Here is a 22691-nt window from a genome sequence, read left to right as displayed (position 1 = left end):
ACTGCAGATGCTGGAATATCGAAGGTACACAAAATTGCTGGGGAAACTCAGCGGGTGCAGCAGCATCTATGGAGCGAAGGAAATAGGCGACGTTTCGGGCCGAAACCCTTCTTCATACTGATGGGGGGTGGGGAAAGAAAGAAGGAAAAAGGGAGGAGGAGGAGGAGCCCGAGGGCGGGCGGATGGGAGGGTGGGAGGAGACAGCTAGAGGGTGAAGGAAGGGGAGGAGACAGCACAGGCTAGCCAAATTGGGGGAATTCAATGTTGATGCCATAAGGACGCAAGGACCCCAGACGGAATATGAGGTGCTGTTCCTCCAATTTCCGCTGTTGCTCACTCTGGCAATGGAGGAGACCCAGGACAGAGAGGTCGGATTGGGAATGGGAGGGGGAGTTGAAGTGCTGAGCCACCGGGAGGTCAGGTAGGTTATTGCGGACTGAGCGGAGGTGTTCGGCGAAACGGTCGCCCAACCTACGCTTGGTCTCGCCGATGTAAATCAGCTGACATCTAGAGCAGCGGATGCAGTAGATGAGGTTGGAGGAGATACAGGTGAACCTTTGTCGCACCTGGAATGGCTGCTTGGGACCTTGAATGGAGTCGAGGGGGGAGGTGAAGGGACAGGTGTTGCATTTCTTGCGGTTGCAACGGAAAGTGCCCGGGGAGGGGGTGGTGCGGGAGGGAAGGGAAGAATTGACGAGGGAGTTGCGGAGGGAGCGGTCTTTGCGGAAGGCAGACATGGGGGGAGATGGGAAGATGTGGCGAGTGGTGGGGTCACGTTGGAGGTGGCGGAAATGGCGGAGGATTATGTGTTGTATTTTCCGGCTGGTGGGGTGAAAGGTGAGGACCAGAGGGACTCTGCCCTTGTTGCGTGTGCGGGGATGGGGAGAGAGAGCAGTGTTACGGGGTATGGATGAGACCCTGGTGTGAGCCTCATCTATGGTGGCGGAGGGGAATCCCCGTTCCCTGAAGAATGAGGACATTTCCGATGCCCTGGTATGAAATGTCTCATCCTGGGAACAGATGCGGCGTAGGCGGAGGAATTGGGAGTAGGGGATGGAGTCTTTACAGGGGGCAGGGTGGGAAGACGTGTAGTCCAGATAGCCATGTGAGTCAGTGGGTTTGTAATGTATGTCGGTCAGGAGTCTGTCCCCTGCCATGGAGATGGTGAGGTCAAGGAATGGTAGGGAAGTGTCGGAAATCGTCCAGGTGTATTGGAGTGCCGGATGGAAGTTGGTGGTGAAGTGGATTAAGTCAGTCAGTTGTGTGTGGGTGCAGGAGGTGGCACCAAAGCAGTCGTCAATGTAGCGGAGGTAGAGGTCGGGGATGGGGCCCTGGTACGCATCGAACAAGGATTGTTCAACGTACCCGACAAAGAGGCAGGCGTAGCTGGGGCCCATGCGTGTGCCCATAGCTAAGCCTTGTGTTTGGAGGAAACACCTCCCCTTCCTTCACCCTCTAGCTGTCTCCTCCCACCCTCCCATCCGCCCGCCCTCGGGCTCCTCCTCCTCCTCCCTTTTTCCTTCTTTCTTTCCCCACCCCCCATCAGTCTGAAGAAGGGTTTCGGCCCGAAACGTCGCCTATTTCCTTCGCTCCATAGATGCTGCTGCACCCGCTGAGTTTCCCCAGCAATTTTGTGTACCTCTTATTCTCTGTTCATTGTGTTTTTCTTCTTTCCCCCTTACATGTTGGGCCTGAGTGCTTCCCTTCTCTGCCTCCTGCCTCACACACTGTCTACTAGCTTTCTCTATTTGAGTCCCTCCCCCCAACCGTTCTAGTTTAAAGCCTCCCCAGTAGCCTTTGCAAATCTCCTACTGTCCCACTGGACAAGGGAGCTGCATCGTCAGTGAGGGACCGGCTGACACGAGCACAATGACTGGATGAACCTCAGTAGATAAGTGACATGCAAAACAACTTCTGGAAGCAAATCCATGAATATTTATTAATAATTTTATTTAGATCCATAACATATTACACAATAATATACAGCACAGAATAGAATATTTACAAACAGTAGAATCTCCCATTTACAGTGATATGTACAATCAGGAGCTCCAGGCCCCTGTCCTTGTATATGGGCAAGTACAGTACAGGTGACAGTATCTTGTTTTTTTCTGAATGAGGTCTTCTTGTGTTCACACTGAGTTCAGGTTCTCAGGAGTTTCATTCATGGTTAGTGTCTTCCTTTTGAGACCTCATTCCCTCGTTTGAAGACTCCTCCTGAGATAATTCTGTTGACTTGCTTTTCATCTGTTTGACAAGATAAATAAGTACAATTTTAGAATAATGTCCATACACAAAGTTTAAATAGTTTTAGTTTATAAATGGATAACTGAATCCACTCTGAATTGTAAATGCTGTAACTGCATAGTAAACACTTTACAAGCAGAGTTGCAGTAAAATATTGATATACTGGGGCATTGAGATAAATTATTAACGTAATAGAGGTGAGTTCATCATCAGTTGGTCACGGCTGTGCCAAACTCCTCCTGCATCCCACTCGCACTCTCCCAGAACAGGCAATTGAAATCTGTTAAATCTTGACAATCTCTGGGATGCTCCCCTAATGAAGTTGGTGGTTATATGTCCACACACCAGGATTGTCCTCAAGGAGAATGTATTTTCTATTTCTAGTTCAAATTTCTGTGAAGACCAAACTTACACTTAAGGGGTTGTCCCTCTTGGGTGATCTAATTGGCGAGTTTAGAAGAGTTTAAAAAAATGACATGTTGAAGACCTCCTTCGACTGTGTAGAAGACCTCCTTCGACCTCCTTCGACTATGTTAAAGACTAGCTTTGTCTAGCTACGACTATCTTCGGGAAAATTGGTCACCGAATTGTGGAGAGTGAAGACCTCCCTTCAACCTCCCTTTGACTATGATGAAGACTATCTACGACTACCTTCGATTACCTACAACTAACATGGCGACCTACTACGACCTATTATGACCACCTACGACTAAAGCTACGAGTAAAAAAAAGTATAGATTTTTTCCATGGCGACCTTTTTTAACTCGCGGGCATTTTTTTAACATATTGAAAAAAACGTCGCGACCTAGCTGAGGCCTCGAGTACGCGGAGACCACTTCGAGCATGAAGGAGAGTTACGAAGACCTCCTAAGACCTTGTGTCGACCATGCTGCGTGTATGAGTCGCGGGCAAACTCGGCAGAACTCGCGGATTCGGTTGCCCAAGTGGGACAGGTCCTTTATGGTGAAGTTAGCGAACCTCAGCCTCAGAACATCCAAAAGTATTTACACAACAATATTCCCTCCCCATCTTTCTAATGATTATGGGTCGTCATTAAATAAGCAGAAACCTGGCCAAGCTTCTTCATCTTAACAATAGATATGGATTCCCTGATTATACTTACATTGGAAGACTCCTCGATTGATGCCTCTTTTGACTTGTCTTTTACCTGTGAAAATATAAATATATATATAATCAGTATTAAATAATAAAGACTGTTAAATAACTACTGAACATACCCATTAATGAATGAATTATAAATGATCCTATTTATATTAGGGCAAATCAGGATTGGAGAATCTGTATTAGAGTGGAAGAGACCTCACTAAAATATTTGCATTCGTTCTGCTTAACAATGGTCAATGAATCCTGGATAACATGAGGAGTGGGGTTAGCGGAGCCAACTCAACAATTCCCCCTCAGCCCAACTTCCCCACAGGAATCAGACAGCAGAATCCTTTTAAAACTGCATTGAGCTACAATAAATGGCCGTCTTTCTCTCTGTATTGTAACATAGTTCAACCCAAGATATTAAATAATATCAGAAAGATCATTTGAAAACCTTTCTACTTGTACTCACATTGTCTGGATCTTCTAGCGATGTCTCTGTTGATTTGGATTTGTCCTGTTTGGATATAATATTTATCTATTTAGTACAGGACACTAATTAGTAATTTTGAAAATATAATAATTGTCATCAAACTTCTGAAACAATCACGGCTTTCTCACCCATTTCCTGAAATTGCTGCCACGTAGCCTTGATCTTACTACCCAATTCAGTTAATCTGTTATCGTATTCTAAGTTTTTTGCACTGCTTTCAATTGTACTACAGTCTTGGTTTTTGTGGAATGGTGTATTTACCATTACTGTCTCCATCTGAACAAGGAATGTTATTGCATCCTGGTGAGTCTGACAATAAATTAATTTGTATCTTTAATTGAAAAATTTCCAGCGTGCACCACTATTAAATATTGAATTCTAATGGAGTCATTGTAAGCTTTCTGGACATTTCAGAAATGTGGTTTATTGCAAGTGCAGTTGGCTATTGGGACGGCAGTTGATATAATGCCTGTGTTACAAGAGGACCTGAGAATAAGAGTACTGCAATGACATGGAGCCTTTGTGAGTATTGTAGAGATTTTTTTTCTCTTTACCTAACAGAGGATTTGCTTGAGATAGAGTGTGCAGCAAAGGTTCACCAAGCTGGTTCCTGGGATGGTGAATCTGCTGCATAATGAGAGTGAGTAGGCTTAAGCTTTTACAGGTGGGAAAAATTAGGTGGTTGCCATAATTATGAGAATGTTTGGCAGGAGTGAGATGCGGGATGTTTCCTCTCTCTCAGGAGTTTAAAGCTTGAGTCACAATATAAAGGATAGATCAATTGGAATTGATCTGAGGAAGTACCTCTTCATTGGGAGGTGGACTTTGGAACTCTTGACCCAGAGAGTTGTGGAGTCTCAATCACTGAGTTCAGACAGAACAGAAATTATAGGATTTTGACTGATCGCGGAATCAAGGGTTGCAGTGTCAGTACAGTAACGTGGTGCTGAGATGAAGATAATATTCAAGGATGACTCATTATCCACATTTGGAACAGACATATTATGAGGTAAATCCTTCCACCCCATTCTGACAGATCAGTCCACATTCTACACCATAACATAGTTGAGAATCAAGAGATAACAATTCACAAATTAAACTTACATTTGAAGAATCTTCCAGTGAAGTTTCTTCTGACTTGCTTTCCACCTGTATGAAAGCATTAACATTTAGGAAATAAGCAGAGGATGGATTTGGTAAGTAACAAGCATTACTAGATTCATTCCAAATGGTAGACTAGAATATTGAATTCAATCGATATTCCAGCGAACAGGTAACACAGGTATAAATTGCCATCTGATTAAATTAAGCTGAGTTGGATGATCAGCCATGATCATATTGAATGGTGGTGCAGACTCGAAGGGCCGAATGGCCTACTCCTGCACCTAATTTCTATGTTTCTATGTTTAAGCTCTGGTTTCCCACCAGGAAGGATTTGTACTCAGTGACTACTGTTGGCATCAGTCTGGGAGACACTGCTGCTGTAATTATGCAATTCACAAATTAAACTTACATTTGAAGATTCTTCCAGTGAAGTTTCTTCTGACTTGCTTTCCACCTGTATAAAAGCATAAACATTTAGGAAATAAGCATTGGATGGATTTGGTAAGTAACAAGCATTAATAGATTCCCTCAAAATGGTAGACTAGAATATTGAATTATTAATCCTACATTCCCAGGTATTGGTTCAATTAAGTAGTGTTGGGCTGAGGACGCTCAACTCAAAGTCTCACTCTCTACCGTGCCCCAGAATTCAATTAAATGCCTGGTAAAGTGGCTGTGCTGAGTCAATTGATATTGACTCAGACAGGTAACACAGGCATCAATTGCCATCTGCTTGAATGAAGCTCTGGTTTCCCGACAGGAAGGATTTGTACTCAGTGACTACTATTGGTGTCAGCCTCGAAGACACTGCTCCTGTAATTTTGTCTTGTTGATGCTAAGTTCAGCTTCAGTGGAGACCAGACCCATTATACACAGAAATCAATTATCAGAACCCCCTCCCTCCACATCAGACTGTTCAACACACTTTCTCACTCACTATTCTGAATGGAGTAGCTACCATTTCATTACTAATAATTGAGCTCAAGATGCAATCATCTGGCAAAATATTAGTTAATACTCACACTTGAGGTTTCCTCTAGTGATGTCTCATTTGATTTGCTTTGAGCCTGTGTGAAGAAATTTGCATTTAGATCTTTATAACAGGGCACCAATGAAATGCTTTTTAAATGATCTCATGTTCTAGAAATCCCACTGCCCTGAATTGTATAACTGTGCAGTTACCTCAATACTGGTTTCATTGGACTCTGCTGAGTCACTCTCGCTGTCAATGGTCTTCAGACCTTCACACTCCACATCAACGTCAGCCACTTTATCAGCAAAATATTCCACGTGGCTTTTGCAAAACCCTTTCTCCTGTGAAAATAAAGCATAATGCAGGGAAATTATTGTCAAATCCAAACTCAACTCTGAATCAAAGTGATTAAAATATAGCTCAATATACAGGCTTTGGTTTGATATAACTCAGTATGAATGGTCAATTCTATTATTTAATCTACAATTATACTTCATGACACACAAAGATTCAACTAGTTTGCAATATAATTCTAGACTCACAGCAATGTTCTTAGGGCGGAAGGTGCAAATGGGATCATCAAATTCCTGTCCAGTATTCTTGGAGCAGACGGTTTCTTTTACGGAGAATGTTAAATATACGTTGTGTGACAGCTTACCCGTGCGATAGGTCTGATGAAAAGAAAATAGTTTATTGATGTATTATCATTTAGTTTAGGTTAATTTAGAGATACAGCATGGAAACAGGCCCTTCGGCCCACAGGTCTGCACCAATCAGCGATCCCCACATATTAACACTATCCTACACACAGTAGGGACAATTTTTACATTTACCAAGCCAATATACCTACATATCCGTACGCCTTTGGAGTGTGGAAACCGAAGATCTCGGATAAAAACAACGCGGCCATGGGGCGAACATGCAAACTCCATACAGACAGCACCCATAGTCAGGATGGTCTAAACAGACACATTATCTCATACTTCTAATTAGACAGGGTGAGGCTATTCAACCCATCAGGTCTATACTGGCACCCAGTAGAACAATCCCATCAGTCCTATTCTCGCCCTCTAAAGCCCTGGAACGTCCTCCAACGGTCCCAAACGCATCTGACGCCCTCTACCGCCCTCTAACACCCTCTAACGCCCTCTAACGCCCTCCCACGCCCTCTAACACCCTCTAGCGGCCTCCAACACCCTCTACACCCTCTTACGCCCTCTAACGCCCTCCAACGCCCTCCAACGCCCTTGTCTCCCTGGAACTTTTCAACTGATTCTCCCCTATAATTTATAGTTACACTTACAGTTGTTACACCTCTCCTAGTGATCGCACACAGGTTGGTGATCTCGGTGATTTCATTCAACTTTACAACTGAAGCTCTCAGGGCATCCTTGGTGCTTGGCAGTCCTGCAGAGAGAGAAGAAAAGTTGTACAAGACATTTCAGCAAACAGTGAAGTGTTTTTACATATTGTTGAATCATCGCTGACTGAAGCTCATTACCAGTAACATTGCTCTCTGAGGCCCTCCCTCTCCCCAGTACCTACCCGAGCAATGGAGGATCTGCACGGCAGCGATGGCGAGGAGGAAGGATTTCATTCTGTCTCGTGTAGGATCAGACGGCTGGGTTCTCAGAGTAAAGTTGCTGCTTCTCTCTCTCAATCTGCCTTCACCTCGCTGCCTTCGGTCTTTATATCCTGCACCTCCACCATAGTCAAACACTGACTCATGTTTGCTCAACGTGTTGGTCGTGGGCACCGGAATCAGATGAAAGGTGGGCTACTAGTATGGACAGAGCTTCCTCCCCGCGTCAGCATCGTGTTTAGGTTTGGTGGGAAACGGCTGAGATCAGATCTTATTCCTTGGAAGATGAGTTAATAATAGGATAGTTGTAAGTGCTTGGTCAGATGATGAAATTATTCGGTATAATGCCCGGGTCGTGTAAATTGCCAGTGAGTGGAAGCCAGCCATCCCGGCCGCTCCCTGCACACTCATGTTGTTGTTTGTTTTTAGAGATGCAGCAGGCAAACAGGCCATTCGGCCCACTGAGTCCACACCGACCATCGATCATCCGTCCACACTGATTCTATGTTAGAACAACCTTCTTACACAATTCCTACACACTGGGGGGAACTATCCTGCACCTCAACCACATTCAAACACTGACTCATGTTTGCTCAACTTGTTACTCTTGGTCACCGGAACCAGATGAAATGTGGGCTGTGATTATGGGCAGAGCTTACTCCAAGAATCGTCATCATGTTTAGATTAGGTGGGAACATTTGAAATCAAGATTTATGCCTCAGAATATGAAATAGTAAAGGAAGAATCAACTCAGATTTGCACAAAGCCGCTTTGCAAATATATAAATTTTGGGATTATTTATTTGCAGTACTGCCTATACCCTAGGAATGACCTGGAATTTCCAGAATACTGCTGCAGGAAACATGAGCAATGTCAACAAACCAAAGGAGCTGGTCACTGACTTCTGAAGACGAGATGGAGTACCCACCACAGTCTACGTCATTGGTGCTGAAATGGAGATGATCAAGGGGTTCAAATTCCTAGGTATATCTATCACCAACAATTTGTTCTGGGCCAACCACATTGAAGCTATGGACAGCAAAGCACACCAATGCCTCCATGGGTTCATACGTTATAGGAGTAGATTATGGGTGGCATGGTAGGGCAGCGGTAGAGTTGCTGCCTTACAGCACCTGCAGCGGCAGAGACCCGGGTTTGATCCTGACTACAGGTGCTGTCTGTATGGAGTTTGTATGTTTTCCCCGTGACTGCATGAGTTTTCTTCGAGATCTTTGGTTTCCTCCCGCACTCTAAAGACATACAGGTTTAGGTTAATTGGCTTGATGTATGTGTAAATTGTCCCTAGTACTAGGGTAGTGTTAATGTGCGGGGATAGCTGGTCGGCATGGACTCGGTGGGTCGAAGGGCCTGTTTCCGTGCTGTATCTCTAAATTAATCAGGATATTTGGCCCATCAAGTCTACTCCCACTTTTAATCATGGCTGATTTATCTTTCCCTCTCATTCCCATTCTCCTGCCTTCTCCCCATAACCCTTGACACCCTTACTAATCAAGAAGCTGTCAATCTTTGCCTTAAAATATCCATTGGCTTGTCCTCAATAGCTGTCTGTGGCAATGAATTCCACTGATTCACCTTCCTCTCAATAAAGAAATTGCTTCTCTTGTCTTTTCCAATGCTATGCACTGTACTTTTATTCTGTGGATCCTCTCCACATCCACTACTTCCAGGCTTTCAGTATTCAGTAAGTTTCAATGAGGTCCCCCTTAGTCCTTCTAAAGTCCAGCGACTACAGGCCCATTGCTGTCCAACACTCATCATATGCTAACCCAATCATTCCTGGGATCATTGTCATAAATCACCTCTGGTCCCTCTCCAATGCCAGCACATCCTTCCTCAGATATTTCCTCAGAAGAGTAAGAACATTCGACATATTTCAATTAACACTTAATAATTTCTACATATGCATCGTAGTATGCATCGTATCAAAATGCATCACATTGTCGACATCTCTGCGCTAAGCGTTGCTCAATATGTCAGGTAAACTTGCCTCCATCCCCCATTGCTCTATTGACTTGATCCACATTTCTCACTGGATGGGAAAAGCAGCCAACACAATCAAGAACCAACTCACATTCCCTCTTCCCCCAGCCTCCATCCAGCAGTCAATACATAGGCTTGAAAGCACAGACCATCAGAAATTACTTCTTCCCAATTGTTATCTGACTCTTGAACATACCTATCCTATGCTAGGGATGAACTCCAGATCCTCCCAGCTATCTTGTGGTGCTTGTTTTCCTGTAACCCACACTTTCTCTGGAGTTGTTTAGTTTTTTTGTTTAAAGATACAGCGCAGAAACAGGTGCTTCGGCCCAACAAATATGCGCCGACCAGCACACTAACACTATCATACACATATTAGTGACAATTTAGAATTATAACAAGTCTATTGACCTACAATAGACAATAGACAATAGATGCAGGAGTAGGCTATTTGGCCCTTCGAGCCAGCACCGCCATTCACTGTGATCATGGCTGATCATCCACAATCAGTACCCATTCCTGCCTTCTCCCCATATCCCGTCACTCCACTATCTTTAAGAGCTCTATCTTACTCTCTCTTGAAAGCATCCAGAGAATTGGCCTCAGCTGCCTTCTGAGGCAGAGAATTCCACAGATTCACAACTCTCTGGATGAAAAAGTTTTTCCTCATCTATGTTCTAAATGGCCTACCCCGTATTCTTAAACTATGGCCCCTGGTTCCCCCAACATTGGGAACATGTTTCCTGCCTCTAGCGTGTCCAATCCCTTAATAATTTTATATGTTTTAATAAGATCCCCTCACATCCTTTCAAATTCCAGTGTATACAAGCTCAGTCTCTCCATTCTGTCAACGTATGACTGTCCCGCCACCCCGGGAATTAACCTCGAGAACGTACGCTGCACTCCCTCAATAGCAAGAATGTCCTTCCTCAAATTTGGAGACAAAAACTGACACAATTTTCCAGATGTGGTCTCACTAGGGCCATGTACAACTGCAGAAAGACCTCTTTGCTCCTATGCTCAATTCCTCTTGTTATGTAGGCCAACATGCCATTAGCTTTCTTCACTGCCTGTACAATTTTGGAGTGAGGGAGGAAACCGGATATCCTGGAGAAAACCAGCGCAGGTCACGGGGAAAACGTACAAACTCCGTACAGACAGTACCCGTAGTGAGAAGCTAACCCGGGTCTCTGGCTCTGTAAGGCAGCAACACTACCACTGCACCACCATGCCATCTCATCTACTCATTTACTCCTGTACTTACGTATGGTATGTTTTGCCTGGATAGACAGTCAAGAGTCAATAGGGCTTAATTGTCGTAAGTACTGATAAAAGAACAATTAAATTCTTATTGCAACAGCATAACCGGCATTGACACTGTCAACAAAATATTTTGTGATGTATCCTGATACAATGCTTTGTACAGTGCATATGTAGCAACCACTGAGAATTATTTTAAAAAGTAATTCCCTCCTTTTTATCATTACATGATAACATTCGTAGTCCTCGTTAGGTACACAATGGTTGCAAGAATCTAAGAATAAAAATCAGAGCGATAATTGACAAAAAGATAGAGCCATAATGTAACACAGTACCCCAGTGTCCACCAAACCAGCTGAATGACCACCAGCTCCCGCCCCCTTCATTTTACCTATACATGTTGTAAATAAGCTCTTATAAGCTTCCCCCCCAGTCTAGTTCAGTCAATAAAACACTGATTCAAGCACTGGAACAACTAAACTTTATTTTTGGATTGCACAATAAATTCCCCTATACAATACAATTACAATACAATACAATTCAATTTATTGTCATTTGGACCCCTTGAGGTCCAAACGAAATGCCGTTTCTGCAGCCATACATTACAAACAAATAGACCCAAGACACAACATAATTTACATAAACATCCATCACATTGCTGTGATGGAAGGCCAAAAAAACTTCTCTCTCCACTGCACTCTCCCCCCCGATGTCAGAGTCAAAGTCAAAGTCAAAGCCCCCGGCGGGCGATGGCGATTGTCCCGTGGCCATTAAAGCCACGCCGGGTGATGCAAGGTCGCACACCGGGTCTTGGTGTTAGAGCCCCCGGTGTGCGCTCGCAGAGACCCGCCGCCATTCCAAGCCGCGCGGGGCGGTGCTGTAAAGCCCCGCTCCAGGTGCTCTTCAACCCCGCAACTCGGGCGGGAGAAGTCGCCGCTGCGGAAGCCCCGAAAAGCGGTCTCCCTCCAGGGACCCGCGGGCTCCCGGTGTTACCGTCCGCCAAACCCGCAGTTGCAGCCACCGAATCTCCGGGGGTCGGGTCGCAGCAGCGTCCACCACAGCTCCACCCGCTCTGGACTCGGCCAGCTCCGCATCGCAGGTTTGATCCTTGTATCTGCTTCGTCAAGACCTTCAGCCTCGTGCAAGCAGAAACACACCAAAAGCTCACGCAGTCCAAAGCGCTCTTCCAGAAGATTGACAAAGGACCTCATGGGGGCTGCCTTTTATAGGTCCCTGAACCTTGAGGGGCCGACAACCAACAACCACCATTTTTGCAGTGCAGCATTTCAAAGCAGTTACCACCACCTACAACCACCATTTTTGCAGTGCAGCATTTCAAAGCAACCACATTTTCATTTTCAAACCACATTAAGGGCACTCGCAGTTGAGAAGACATATAGTATAAAAGAGTGAGCAGAAAAACATCAGGTACACAAATTTGTCCAAGAGGGGTGAGCCAGAGGCCCGTCAAAGAGTCAAAGGTGCAGCCCTCTCGTTTCCAAAATCTTTTTACGTGGCAGAGGCATCCCCCTGCATTAACTTTACCTCACCCATGTCTGGTAGAGCCTTTCTGTCTGCTAGAATCTTTGGTTCTGTGGGGACCACTATGCAGAATTCGCAAGATGCCGTGCGGGCAGTAATGTAATTGGGCATTCCTTTCGACTATGTCGTGACCACTCGTATGGGCATTGTACTTAATAATGGCCAGGTGGACAGGGAGGGCTAAGGCTTGCAGTGACTGGTGCAGTAGCTAGCGCTGTCTTTTAAGTTGCGAAAGTCTTCTTCCTGTTGAAATGAGAGAGTGAATTGCTGTGGTGCCTTGGCAGAGGCACGGGAAACAGTAATTTAGTGTATAATGCCACATCGGGAATTCACTGCCGGCAGAAATTAACCAAGCCCAGAAAAGCCCTCATCTGCTTAAGGATGGGCAGGCTGGTGTGGTTCACAATGGAATCCTCCTGGGTGGGTATCAATGCTCGTTCTGTAGTACTGAGCAGTATACCAAAATTTCACTCGCATAAAAAGAGGTGATTGGTCCTATTCCCTGTCAGTCAGCAACACACTTCAGCGCTCCAGATGCTGTTCAGGGTCTTGCCATCGACTGTAGACTTTCCCCTTATATTCGATCTGCAACACATCACACTTTCCGGTTACTCACAAACTCTCCCCGTGACCTCTCCCTCTCTCCTCATCAGGGAGACGCGCTCTGTGCCAAAAGTTATTCAAAGTTCAATAGTAATTTGCACAGCGGGCAGACTCTTATCACCGGCAAACCTGGCCACAATGCCTTTGTCCAAATCATTTTCTATCTCTCCTCATGGAGAGCTTTCGCCATTGCTACTGCTGCTGCTGCCCCTGAACTACCTTTGGTTTGTGTAGAAGGTAACCCCAGCGGTGGAAGACTTTTAGTAGCTCATTGGTGTCCTTATCTCTGTCAGCACTTCTGTTTCACCGCTGAGCTGTGGGGCAGCCTTGGTTGTTTCAAAATTGTTTTAACCTGTGCAGACTCTTAGTTAAAGTTCTCGTCTCCAGCATAAGTGTGATATGCTGTCATAATTCTCTCCCAGAAATTAGCTGCTGATTTCTAGGGTAAAGTCTGCATTCAATTACTTTGCCCATATCAATAGGTCATTTCAGGCATTGAGTTAGAGCAGGGGTCGTCAGGGTACAGTGCCTCGATCGGCATCAAGCTTTTTTCCCTTTTCAGTCTTCTTTGATTTATATCCTGCCTCTCTGGAGCTCTGCGTTGTTTAACTCCCTCACTGCTGGATTCAATTGCTGCTCTTCTTTCCACTTCTGCCTCTTCCTTCTTCTTTCTCATCTTCCTTCTCAGTTTCCGAGTCGCTATCAGTATCATCGTCTTCTGGGGGTTCCCTTTCCTGTAGGGGTGCTGGAGACCCCTACGGAATCTTAGTGGGGTAGCTCCTGCTGCAAGGGACCAGGATATATGGGAGGTGGTCTACACCAATTCCCCCAAATTTGTTCCTCATCCCTCTCTTCTATAAACAGGGTCACCATGCCAGGCAAGGGGTCGCCGGGGATATTTTGCTTAGGTTTCCGTTTTTGCATACCAATTGTTTATTATTCTGTTGGCCATCGTATTCTCTTTGTTTGAAGACCTTTTTGCCTGATTATAATGTAATCTTTATGTTATCCTGGATCCAAATAACATATATGCTGTACCGAAGCTCTCACATCTACCAGAGCTCCCACATCACTCTTATTTGGCTCTCTAGCAACAAAATTTACGATCTATGTCCGACCTGCTCAATCAAACCAACAAGACTATTTTTATGATCTTTGTATTAATTGGGGATTGTGGTGAGATATTGAAATGCTTTACTGAAATTTGTGCAAAAAATAGAATTTCACTGTACCTATGTGTCTGTGATAACGCAGAAAGATAACATTGTCCACTGATCAAGCACAATTGAACAAGATTTATACGGCTAAATGTTCGACATAATTTTTCTGCTTTTGCATCATGTCCCTGTGAAAATGAGTCCCATTGTCTTGAACTCTGCTTCTTCTACCTCCACCACTACAATTGCTACTTTCAGTGGGCTGTCAATCCACACATGAGGACCTGCTTACAGTACATCACTTAGACACATTTTCAAATATTACTTGGTTTTCATATTCTTCAGAACATTTTCCTGCAGGTCCCTATGAATTTCTTTCAGGTGGATCATAAGGTGGGACCTGAACAACACTGCTGACATTGGGAGTTGAAATGCCTTGACTTTGTGAGTGCTGTGAATTTATTGCTGACTGTGTAAAACATTGCTATAACTGGAATGCCAATATTCTTGTTGATATTCACTGCAAATCATAACTTGCATCCTCAACAGAAACTATTAGAATTGGATAAGTAGTAGTTTCTGATTAAATCTGCAGCATGCTGATGTATTTTAACCAAGAATTTGGTTACTTTGTGCATAAGGAAGCTATCCTTTGGTTTATTCCATTGACAGACTGGGTGAAGACTTAGTTTAGTTTAGTTTCGAGATACAGAATGGATACAGGCCATTCAGACCATCGAGTCCACGCCAGCATACGGTCACCTATCCTGCATACTGGGTACAATTTACAGAAAGCAATTAACCTGTAAACCTGCACATCTGTGGAATATATGTGAAGAAAATGGAGCACCCGGTGAAAACCCAGATGGGTACAGGGAGGGCAGAAACAGAGAGAACATTCAAACTCCATACAGACAACACCTGTCGCCAGGATCGAACCCCATTCTCTGGCGATGTAAGGCAGCAACTCTACCGCTGCGCCACTGTGCCACCCACTTGTGCTTGAAATGTCCCTGCAAATTGTCCAGAGTCCACAATCCCAACAAGCAGAATGTAACAGAGCCCATTGGATGAAATGTGTGATTTCGGAGTAAGTTGGTGGTGAGATCCCAGCATGAATCACCTCTTGTAGCACTGCCCGGCTCACCACACAGCTAAATGGTAAAAATGGATTCGTTCAGTTTTGTTTACTTTATGTTAATATTTTTAATTAAAGCATTTAAAATGATTCTACCACCCACCTACAGTATATACTGGAGGCAATTTACAGCGGCCAATGACCTTCACATCTTTGGAATGTGTGAGGTAACCGGAGAACGAGACAGCACCAGAAGTCAAGATTGAACGATCACTGGAACTATGAAGCAGCAGCTCTACCCGCTGCATCATTGTACCCTGTTGAAGTATTTACCCACTGTCCACTCACTGAACAAGAGAGAAAATATTCAAGCTGCTGCTTTGAGGAAAATATTAATTTCAATAATATATAATTCCTAATTACACCCAACCCATCTCATTGGCCCCAAAATCTCATTCTTTCAAAATGTAATTGTTGGAGACTTTAACCAAAATAAAGAGCTGACGTCAGATATGACTAACAATTGTATACCCAAAGACTTCAACCTTGCTGCAAATGAAATGAGCTATCTACTGTAGGCTGCAGTGTCTGACGTTAATAGAGATCAGCTAATAGACCAAGACATCAGACATTCGCCAGACAGAGAAGGTCCCAATTCAGGACGTCCCACCAGACAAGGGAGCTGCATCATCAGTGATTGACCAGCTGACTTGAGCTCAATGACTGGATGAACCTTTGTAGATCAGTGACATGCAAAACAACTTCTGGAAACAAATCCGTGCATATTTCTTAATAATTTTATTTAAATCCACAACATATTACACAATAATATACAGCAATGAATAGAATATTTACAAAAAGTAGAATCTCCCAGTTACAGGGATATGTACAGTCAGAAGCTCCAGACCCCTGTCCTTGTATATGAGCAAGCACAGTGTCTTGTTTATTTTGAATGAGGTCTGCTTGTGTTCACACTGAGTTTAGGCTCTCGGGGGTTTCATTCATGGTTAGTGTCTCCCTCTTGAATCCTCATTCTGTTCCTGGAATGGACACAATCAACATAATTGTCATTATATGTTGGACAGAGCTCACTCTATCTTCAATCTTTTATCATTGAGTTTTAAAGATGATGATAAGACCAAGTCTTAGCTTATACTTACGTTTGAAAACTTCTCCAAAGATAATTCTGTTGACTTACTTTTCATCTGTTTGAAAGATAAATAATTACAATTTTAGAATCATATCCATACACAAAGTTTAAATTATTTCAGTTTGCAAATTGATAATTGAAACTACTTTAAATCTCAGAATTGTATGCCACTGGGAATAGCACAGAAAACTCTTCACAAGCTGAGTTGCAGTAATATATTGATATGCTGGGGCACTGAGATCAATTATTAACATAACAGAGGTGAGTTATTCCATCAGTTAGTCATGGCTGTGCTGACCTCCTCCTGCATCCCACTAGCACATTCCCAGAACATGTGATTATACTCTGTTAAATCTTTACAATCTCGGGATGCTCCCCTAATGAAGCTGGTGGTTATATCAGTCCACACACCAGGATTGTCCTCAAGGAGATCACCTTTTTTAATTCTAGTTCAAATTAAGTGAAGACCAGACTCACACTCAGGGTGAATTCAATAGCATCTGTGCAACAATATTTTCTTATCATTCCGTCTCTGTATGGTGATTTAATAACGTTTAGCTAAACTAGACTTCATTGTCTTAACAATAGATAAGCTTTGCCTTTATTACAAGAGGACTTGAGGACAAAAGTACAGCAATTGTATGGAGACTTGGTGTACAGCTTTGTTCTCCGTACTTAAGGATGAATATGCTTGATATAAAGTGTGCTGCACAGACTCACCAGGCTAGTTCCAGGGACGGTGCATCTGCCAGATGGGAAGAGACTGAGTAGGCTTTGAGCTCTATTCTTTACAGGTGATAAGAATGAGAGGTGTGTGCCTCACAATGAACAACATTATGAGAATGTGTGGCAGGATTGAGAGGGTTAGGTTTCCCCACTCAAAAGATTCTAGAGATTGGGTCACAGTCTCAGAATTAGGATTGAACTGAGGAAGAACCCCTTCACTGGGATGTGGAATTTTGGAACTATCAACCCCAGAGAGTCATGGAGGCTCAGTCACTGAGTTTAGTCAGAACGGAATGCACAGGATTTTGGATGTTCGTGGAATCAAGGTTTACAGAGTCAGTTCAGGAAAGTGGTGTTGAAGTGGAAGATAATATTAAGTAAAAACTTTCATTCTGTTCTAATTCTAAGATCAATTTACATTTCACATCCTATTGTAGTTGAAAAACAAGAGATGAAAATTCTGAAATTAAACTTACATTTGAAGAGTCCTCCAGTGAACTTTCTCCTGACTTGCTTTTCACCTGTAAGAAAGCATTTAAATGAGCACAGTTTATATTAGGTAATTAACAAGCATAATTAGGTTCCCTCCAAAAGGCAGAGTGTAATAGTGAATTATGAATGAGAGATTGTTAATCCAAAATACCCGAGTGTCGATTCAATGAGGTGGTGTTGGACTGAAGAAGCTCAACTCAAAGTCTCACTCTCTACAATGCCCCAATATTAAAAAAAACACCTGGTAAAGTGGCTGTGCAGATCAATAGATATTCCTGACAGGTAGCACAGGCATCAATAGCCATCTGTTTTAATCAACCTCTGGTTCAGCTCCAGGAAGGATTTGTGTTTATTGACTATTTTTGGTGTGAGTTTCATAGATACTGTTTATATAATCCTGTCCAGTTGATGCTAAATTCATCATCAGTGGAGGCCAGACCCATCATGCAAGGAAATCAAATATCAGAATCCCCACCCTCTACATCAGACTGAGACAACATACTGTCTCACTCACTATTCTGAATGGACTGGCTAACACTTCATTGCTAACAATTGAGATCAACAAGATAAATCATGTGATAAACAAAAGTTAATACTCACATTTGAGGTTTCTTCTAGTGATGTCTCTTTTGACTTGCTTTGAGCCTGTATGAAGAAATTTACATTTAGATATTTATAATAGGACACCAGAGAAATGTTCTGTAAATAATCTCATGTGTTAGAATTCCCACAGCCCCAAATTGTCTCACTGTGCATTTACCTCAATACTGGTTTCGCTTGACTCCGTTGAGTCACTCTCGCTGTCAATAGTCTTCAGACCTTCACATTCCACATCAATATCAGCCACTTTATCAGCAAAATATTCCACGCGGCTTTTGCAAAACCCTTTCTCCTGTGAAAATAAAGTATAATGCAGGGAAATTAATGATAGCTGCAAGTCCAACACTGAATCAAAGTCATTATGATATAACACAAATCTCAGCCTTTTAAAAATATATAAATCTGTATGTTTAGTCAATTGTATGAAATAATCTGCAATTATAACTCTTTCGATTATGTTACTCAATACACACAAAGACTCAAATACTTTACAATATAATTCTGGACTCACAGCAAACATTTTTGGGCGGAAGGTACAACTGGGATCATCAAATTCCCAAACAGAATTCTTGGAGCAGATAGTTTCTTTCACGGAGAATGTTAAATCCACGTTGTATGACAGTTTACCCGTGCGATAGATCTGATGAAAAGAAAATAGTTTATTGATGTATAATAATTTTTCATATGCTTACAATTATATAATAAAGCTTAGGCCTTTTTATTCAGATGATTACCTTAGTGCTGCCAGTATCAACAAATATAAAGAGCAAGAGACTTAATTTTCCCAAAGGTAAAATTACTGTTTTAATCAACGTGTGAAGATCCCAAATTTTCATGAACATTTAACTATTGGAGGACATGAGCATAGGTTTCAAAAGGAATTAAATTCCATATCAAGGTTATGGAAAGCTTGATAACGTTTCAAGACTCAAGTGCAGAATTAGGATTTAAATTCCTGATCTGATGATCATTGAATACTATGTGCAATGTAATATAGAGCTCATGAGTCGTATTTAAACACTTCTAATTAAATCTGAACTCAACAAAAATCTAATCTTATACTTCTAATTACACAGGGTGAGCTATTCAACCTATATTGGCACACAGCCGAAAAATGCAATCAGTTTTATATCCACTCTCTTGATTTTCCTGAAATCCTGCAACTGATTCTCTCCCTCACATGTCCACTAGCTCCCCTTTGCCATTAACTTACACTGGGGATAATTTATGGTAGTCAATTAACTGGCACTCAGACAACATCCTTGCATAGTCGAGTCTGTGAAACACAATTAGACCAGGGTACACTTACATTTGTTACTCCTCTCCTGGTGATCGCACACAGGTTGGTGATCTTGGTGATTTCATTCAGTTTTGCAACTGAGGCTCTCAGAGCATCCTTGGTGCTTGGCAATCCTGCAGAGAGAGAAGGGAAGTTGTACAAGACATTCCACCAAGCTGAATTATTTTTACACATTGGTGAATTATCGCTGACTAAAGCTCATTACCAGTAACTCATTGCTTTCTGAGGCCCTCCCTCTCCCCAGTACCTACCTGAGCAGTGGAGGATCTGCACGGCAGCGATGGCGAGGAGGAAGGATTTCATTCTGCCTCGTGTGGGATCAGCCGGCTGGGTTCTCAGAGTAAAGTTGCTGCTTCTCTCTCTCGATCTCGCTGCCTTCGGTTTTTATATCCTGCACCTCAACCACATTCAAACACTGACTCATGTTTGCTCAGCTTGTTGATTGTGGGCACCGAACCAGATGAAAGGTGGGCTGTGATTATGGGCAGAGCTTCCTCCAAGTATCGTCATCGTGTGGAGATTTGGTGGGAAAAATATGAAATCAGTTTTTATTCCTCAGAATATGAAATCATAAGCTCACAGAGGAGAAGAAACAATCAACTCCAATTTGTACAAAAGCCATCTTTCAAAGTATATTACATTTTGGGATAATTTATTAGTGCAGTGCCAATGCTCCAAAAATGTTCTTAACTTTCAGAATACTGCTGCAAGAAACATAGTTGGATACGTCCCAAGTATGTTTCAAGAAATTAAAACAATCTGCTGGAGGGGCACAGTAAGCCCGGCGGTAACCATGGCAGAAAATGGACAGATGACGTTGTAGGTTGAGCCCTTTATTAAGTGGAGGCAAAGGACTCCATTCACAAACCTACCCCTCCTCACCTGAATCGATATATCAGGTGCCAGCTCTTGCCCTTTCCACACCCGTACTACTTTACACTGCTGAGTTCCACCAGCAGTTTGTCTTTTTCAGCAGATTTCATCATCTGCAGACTCTTGGGTCTGCATGCATTGTCCATTTCCTATGATTACCTTTGTATGACATTACTGTTTTCAGGATTGCAGATGACATTGTTGTGGTGTGCTAGATTTTGAACAAATATATATATTGGAATGTGATAGCTAGTTTATTAATCTGGTGTTAAGACAACAACCTCTCCCTCGATATTAGCAAAATGAAGAAGGTGGCAATTGACTTCAGAAAATGAGTACACCCCAGTCTATGTCAATGCTGCTGAAGTGGAGATGATTGAAAGCTTCATAATGTAGATATTACTAACAATTTGTTCTGGGTCCAGCTATATTGATGTTACAGTCAGGAAAGCACACCAATGCCTCAACTTCCTCAGAGAAGAAAGAAAATTTGACATATTTCAAATAACAACAATATCTACAGATACTCTGAAGAAAGCATCTTTTCAGGATGCATCACAACATAATTTAGCAACAGCTCTGCTCAAGACCACAACAAATCACAGAACTCAATATATCATGCAAACGAGCCTCTGTTTCTGCTTTTCCCGCCCTCCACCACCCCATTGATTCCATCTACACTTCTCGCTGCCTCAAGAAAGCAGACAACATAATCCTGGCCATTCACTCTTCTCCCCTCTTCCACTGTGCGGTAGATACAAAAGCTTGAAAGCACATACTATCAGATTCAAGGACAGCTCCATCCCCAGTAACCCCCAGGTCTTAAACAGGCCACTCAAATGTTAGGCATGGATCCTGCTCTTCCAATCTACCTCATTTTGACGCTACCATTTTTTTTCACCTGCACATTCTCTATAGCTATAACACTACATTCTGTACTCTGTTTATTTTCTCGTTTGCATTACTTATAGGTATGTTGCAAAGCCTACCTGAAGCGTCGCTGAATATCTGCCGCTGAGGTTGTGCGCGATTTTGGTGCCGTTTAGAGGGGGCGGGTTTAAAACGCGATTTTCTCTAAGCTGTTCCAATCGAAAATGTTCAGCCTAGTTAATTATTAACGAAAAATCGCTGATAGACCCCGTCGCAAAAGCTATTATTAGGTTTAAAGGCCTTGAATAATAGTTATAGTAGTTTAAAAATCAATCTTTAAACCCGCGACCGTCAGCAACCGCAGGGTCTCATAAAGAAAATAGCAGAAGGTAGGTTGTATATTTTTACATTCAAAAGGGCTTCTAAAGATCCTTTTATACAAAATTTAATATTGCGAGTAGCTCAATTTGGGCCCATTATATCGCGCAGTATTTTTCTCGGCATTTGAGGCACAAATCTACCGCAATGTGAACGTTCTAAACCAGCGCGTTCCACAGGGACCCACTGGAAAGCTGATTTAAATGGGCATTTATTTACAGCAATTGAACACTGAATTCCTTCCATTTGGCCTATAAATTAATGTAAATGAGATTTAAAAATCATGTTTTATTGTGAATTATTTGTGAATATTATTTGGACATTTAGGCTATTTAAAAATGTTAATCATTTATTAAGAAATGGATAGATGTTTAGATCTAGTAATTGAAGTCTGAAATTAGCTACAATTAGGTAACTAACTAATTATATGCTTTAATTTCAGGTCATCCAAGTAAGATTATTTTATATTTGTTTCAGAATGCTTCAATCTATGATAACTGAAAATTTCATTCAGTTCTCTTAATTTTTAAGAAAGTTATGGGCTTTTGACTGTTCACGATCACAACTTTTTTGTTATGTCCATAGAAAATCAATAGGGAACAAGATGCTCATTTCCGAGTATGAAAATGGCCATAACTTTTTAAATACTTGAGATATGAAAGTGAATTAGATGTCAAATTAAACTTATTTTTATGCTTTATCTGATGGGATAAATTACAGACTTGATTTTTAAAATCTCAAAATTTTGTAACATTGCTATTACTTATGCATGAAATAAACTGTCTGAATTGAGAATCAAGGGTCAAGAGTCAAGTGTGTTTAATTGTCATATGTACCAACAATGAAATTCGTACTTACAGCAACATAATAGGCTGGTAAATGCAATACAAACAGATAATATATAATAAACAAAATAAATCAATAAATAAGATTGAGGCAGGCATGGTGGCGCAGTGGTAGAGTTGCTGATCTTGGTTTGATTCTTACTATGGGTGCTGTCTGTACGGAGTTTGTACGTTCTCCCCGTGACCTGCATGGGTTTTCTCCAAGATCTTCAGTTTCCTCTCACACTCCAAAGACGTACAGGTATGTAGGTAAATTGGCTTGGTATAAATGTAAATTGTCCCTAGTGTGTGTAGTATAGTGCTAATGTGA

General features: G+C 42.5%; 2 protein-coding genes across 5 annotated transcripts in view; one reads left to right on the top strand and one right to left on the bottom strand.

Moving 5' to 3' along the window:
• LOC116975434 (secreted phosphoprotein 24-like) overlaps positions 1-22691 on the top strand; it is a 166744-nt gene that overhangs the window by 101530 nt on the left and 42523 nt on the right. The window lies entirely within an intron of this gene.
• On the bottom strand, positions 1930-19786 carry LOC116975433 (secreted phosphoprotein 24-like). 4 transcript variants are annotated; one of them, XM_033024548.1, is made up of 10 exons: positions 19667-19786; positions 19425-19528; positions 6467-6595; positions 6134-6265; positions 5974-6018; positions 5361-5405; positions 4952-4996; positions 3827-3871; positions 3371-3415; positions 1930-2247 (listed from the first exon to the last, which is right to left on the bottom strand). In XM_033024548.1, exons 1-10 carry the CDS (start codon positions 19716-19718, stop codon positions 2161-2163), a joined length of 729 nt encoding a protein of 242 aa, XP_032880439.1. In that variant the 5' UTR covers positions 19719-19786; the 3' UTR covers positions 1930-2160. The 4 variants fall into 4 exon arrangements, with proteins under 4 accessions (XP_032880439.1, XP_032880440.1, XP_032880441.1 ...); XM_033024549.1 differs by lacking the exon at positions 4952-4996; XM_033024550.1 differs by lacking the exons at positions 4952-4996; positions 5361-5405.

This window comes from Amblyraja radiata, chromosome 7, assembly GCF_010909765.2.
Source record: "Amblyraja radiata isolate CabotCenter1 chromosome 7, sAmbRad1.1.pri, whole genome shotgun sequence".
NCBI classification, from domain to species: domain Eukaryota; kingdom Metazoa; phylum Chordata; class Chondrichthyes; order Rajiformes; family Rajidae; genus Amblyraja; species Amblyraja radiata.
The sequence above is the reverse complement of the archived record's forward strand: the minus strand, read 5'-3'. Positions and strand labels throughout refer to the sequence as shown.

Excerpts from the sequence above, each read along its gene's own strand:
- LOC116975433 (XM_033024548.1), bottom strand. The coding sequence starts at position 19,718 with ATGAAATCCTTCCTCCTCGCCATCGCTGCCGTGCAGATCCTCCACTGC. Across the intron at positions 4,997-5,360 it reads CACTGGAAGAATCTTCAAAT|GTGGAAAGCAAGTCAGAAGA; the intron begins GTAAGTTTAATT and ends GCTTTCATACAG. Across the intron at positions 3,416-3,826 it reads CGCTAGAAGATCCAGACAAT|GTAAAAGACAAGTCAAAAGA; the intron begins GTGAGTACAAGT and ends ATATTTTCACAG.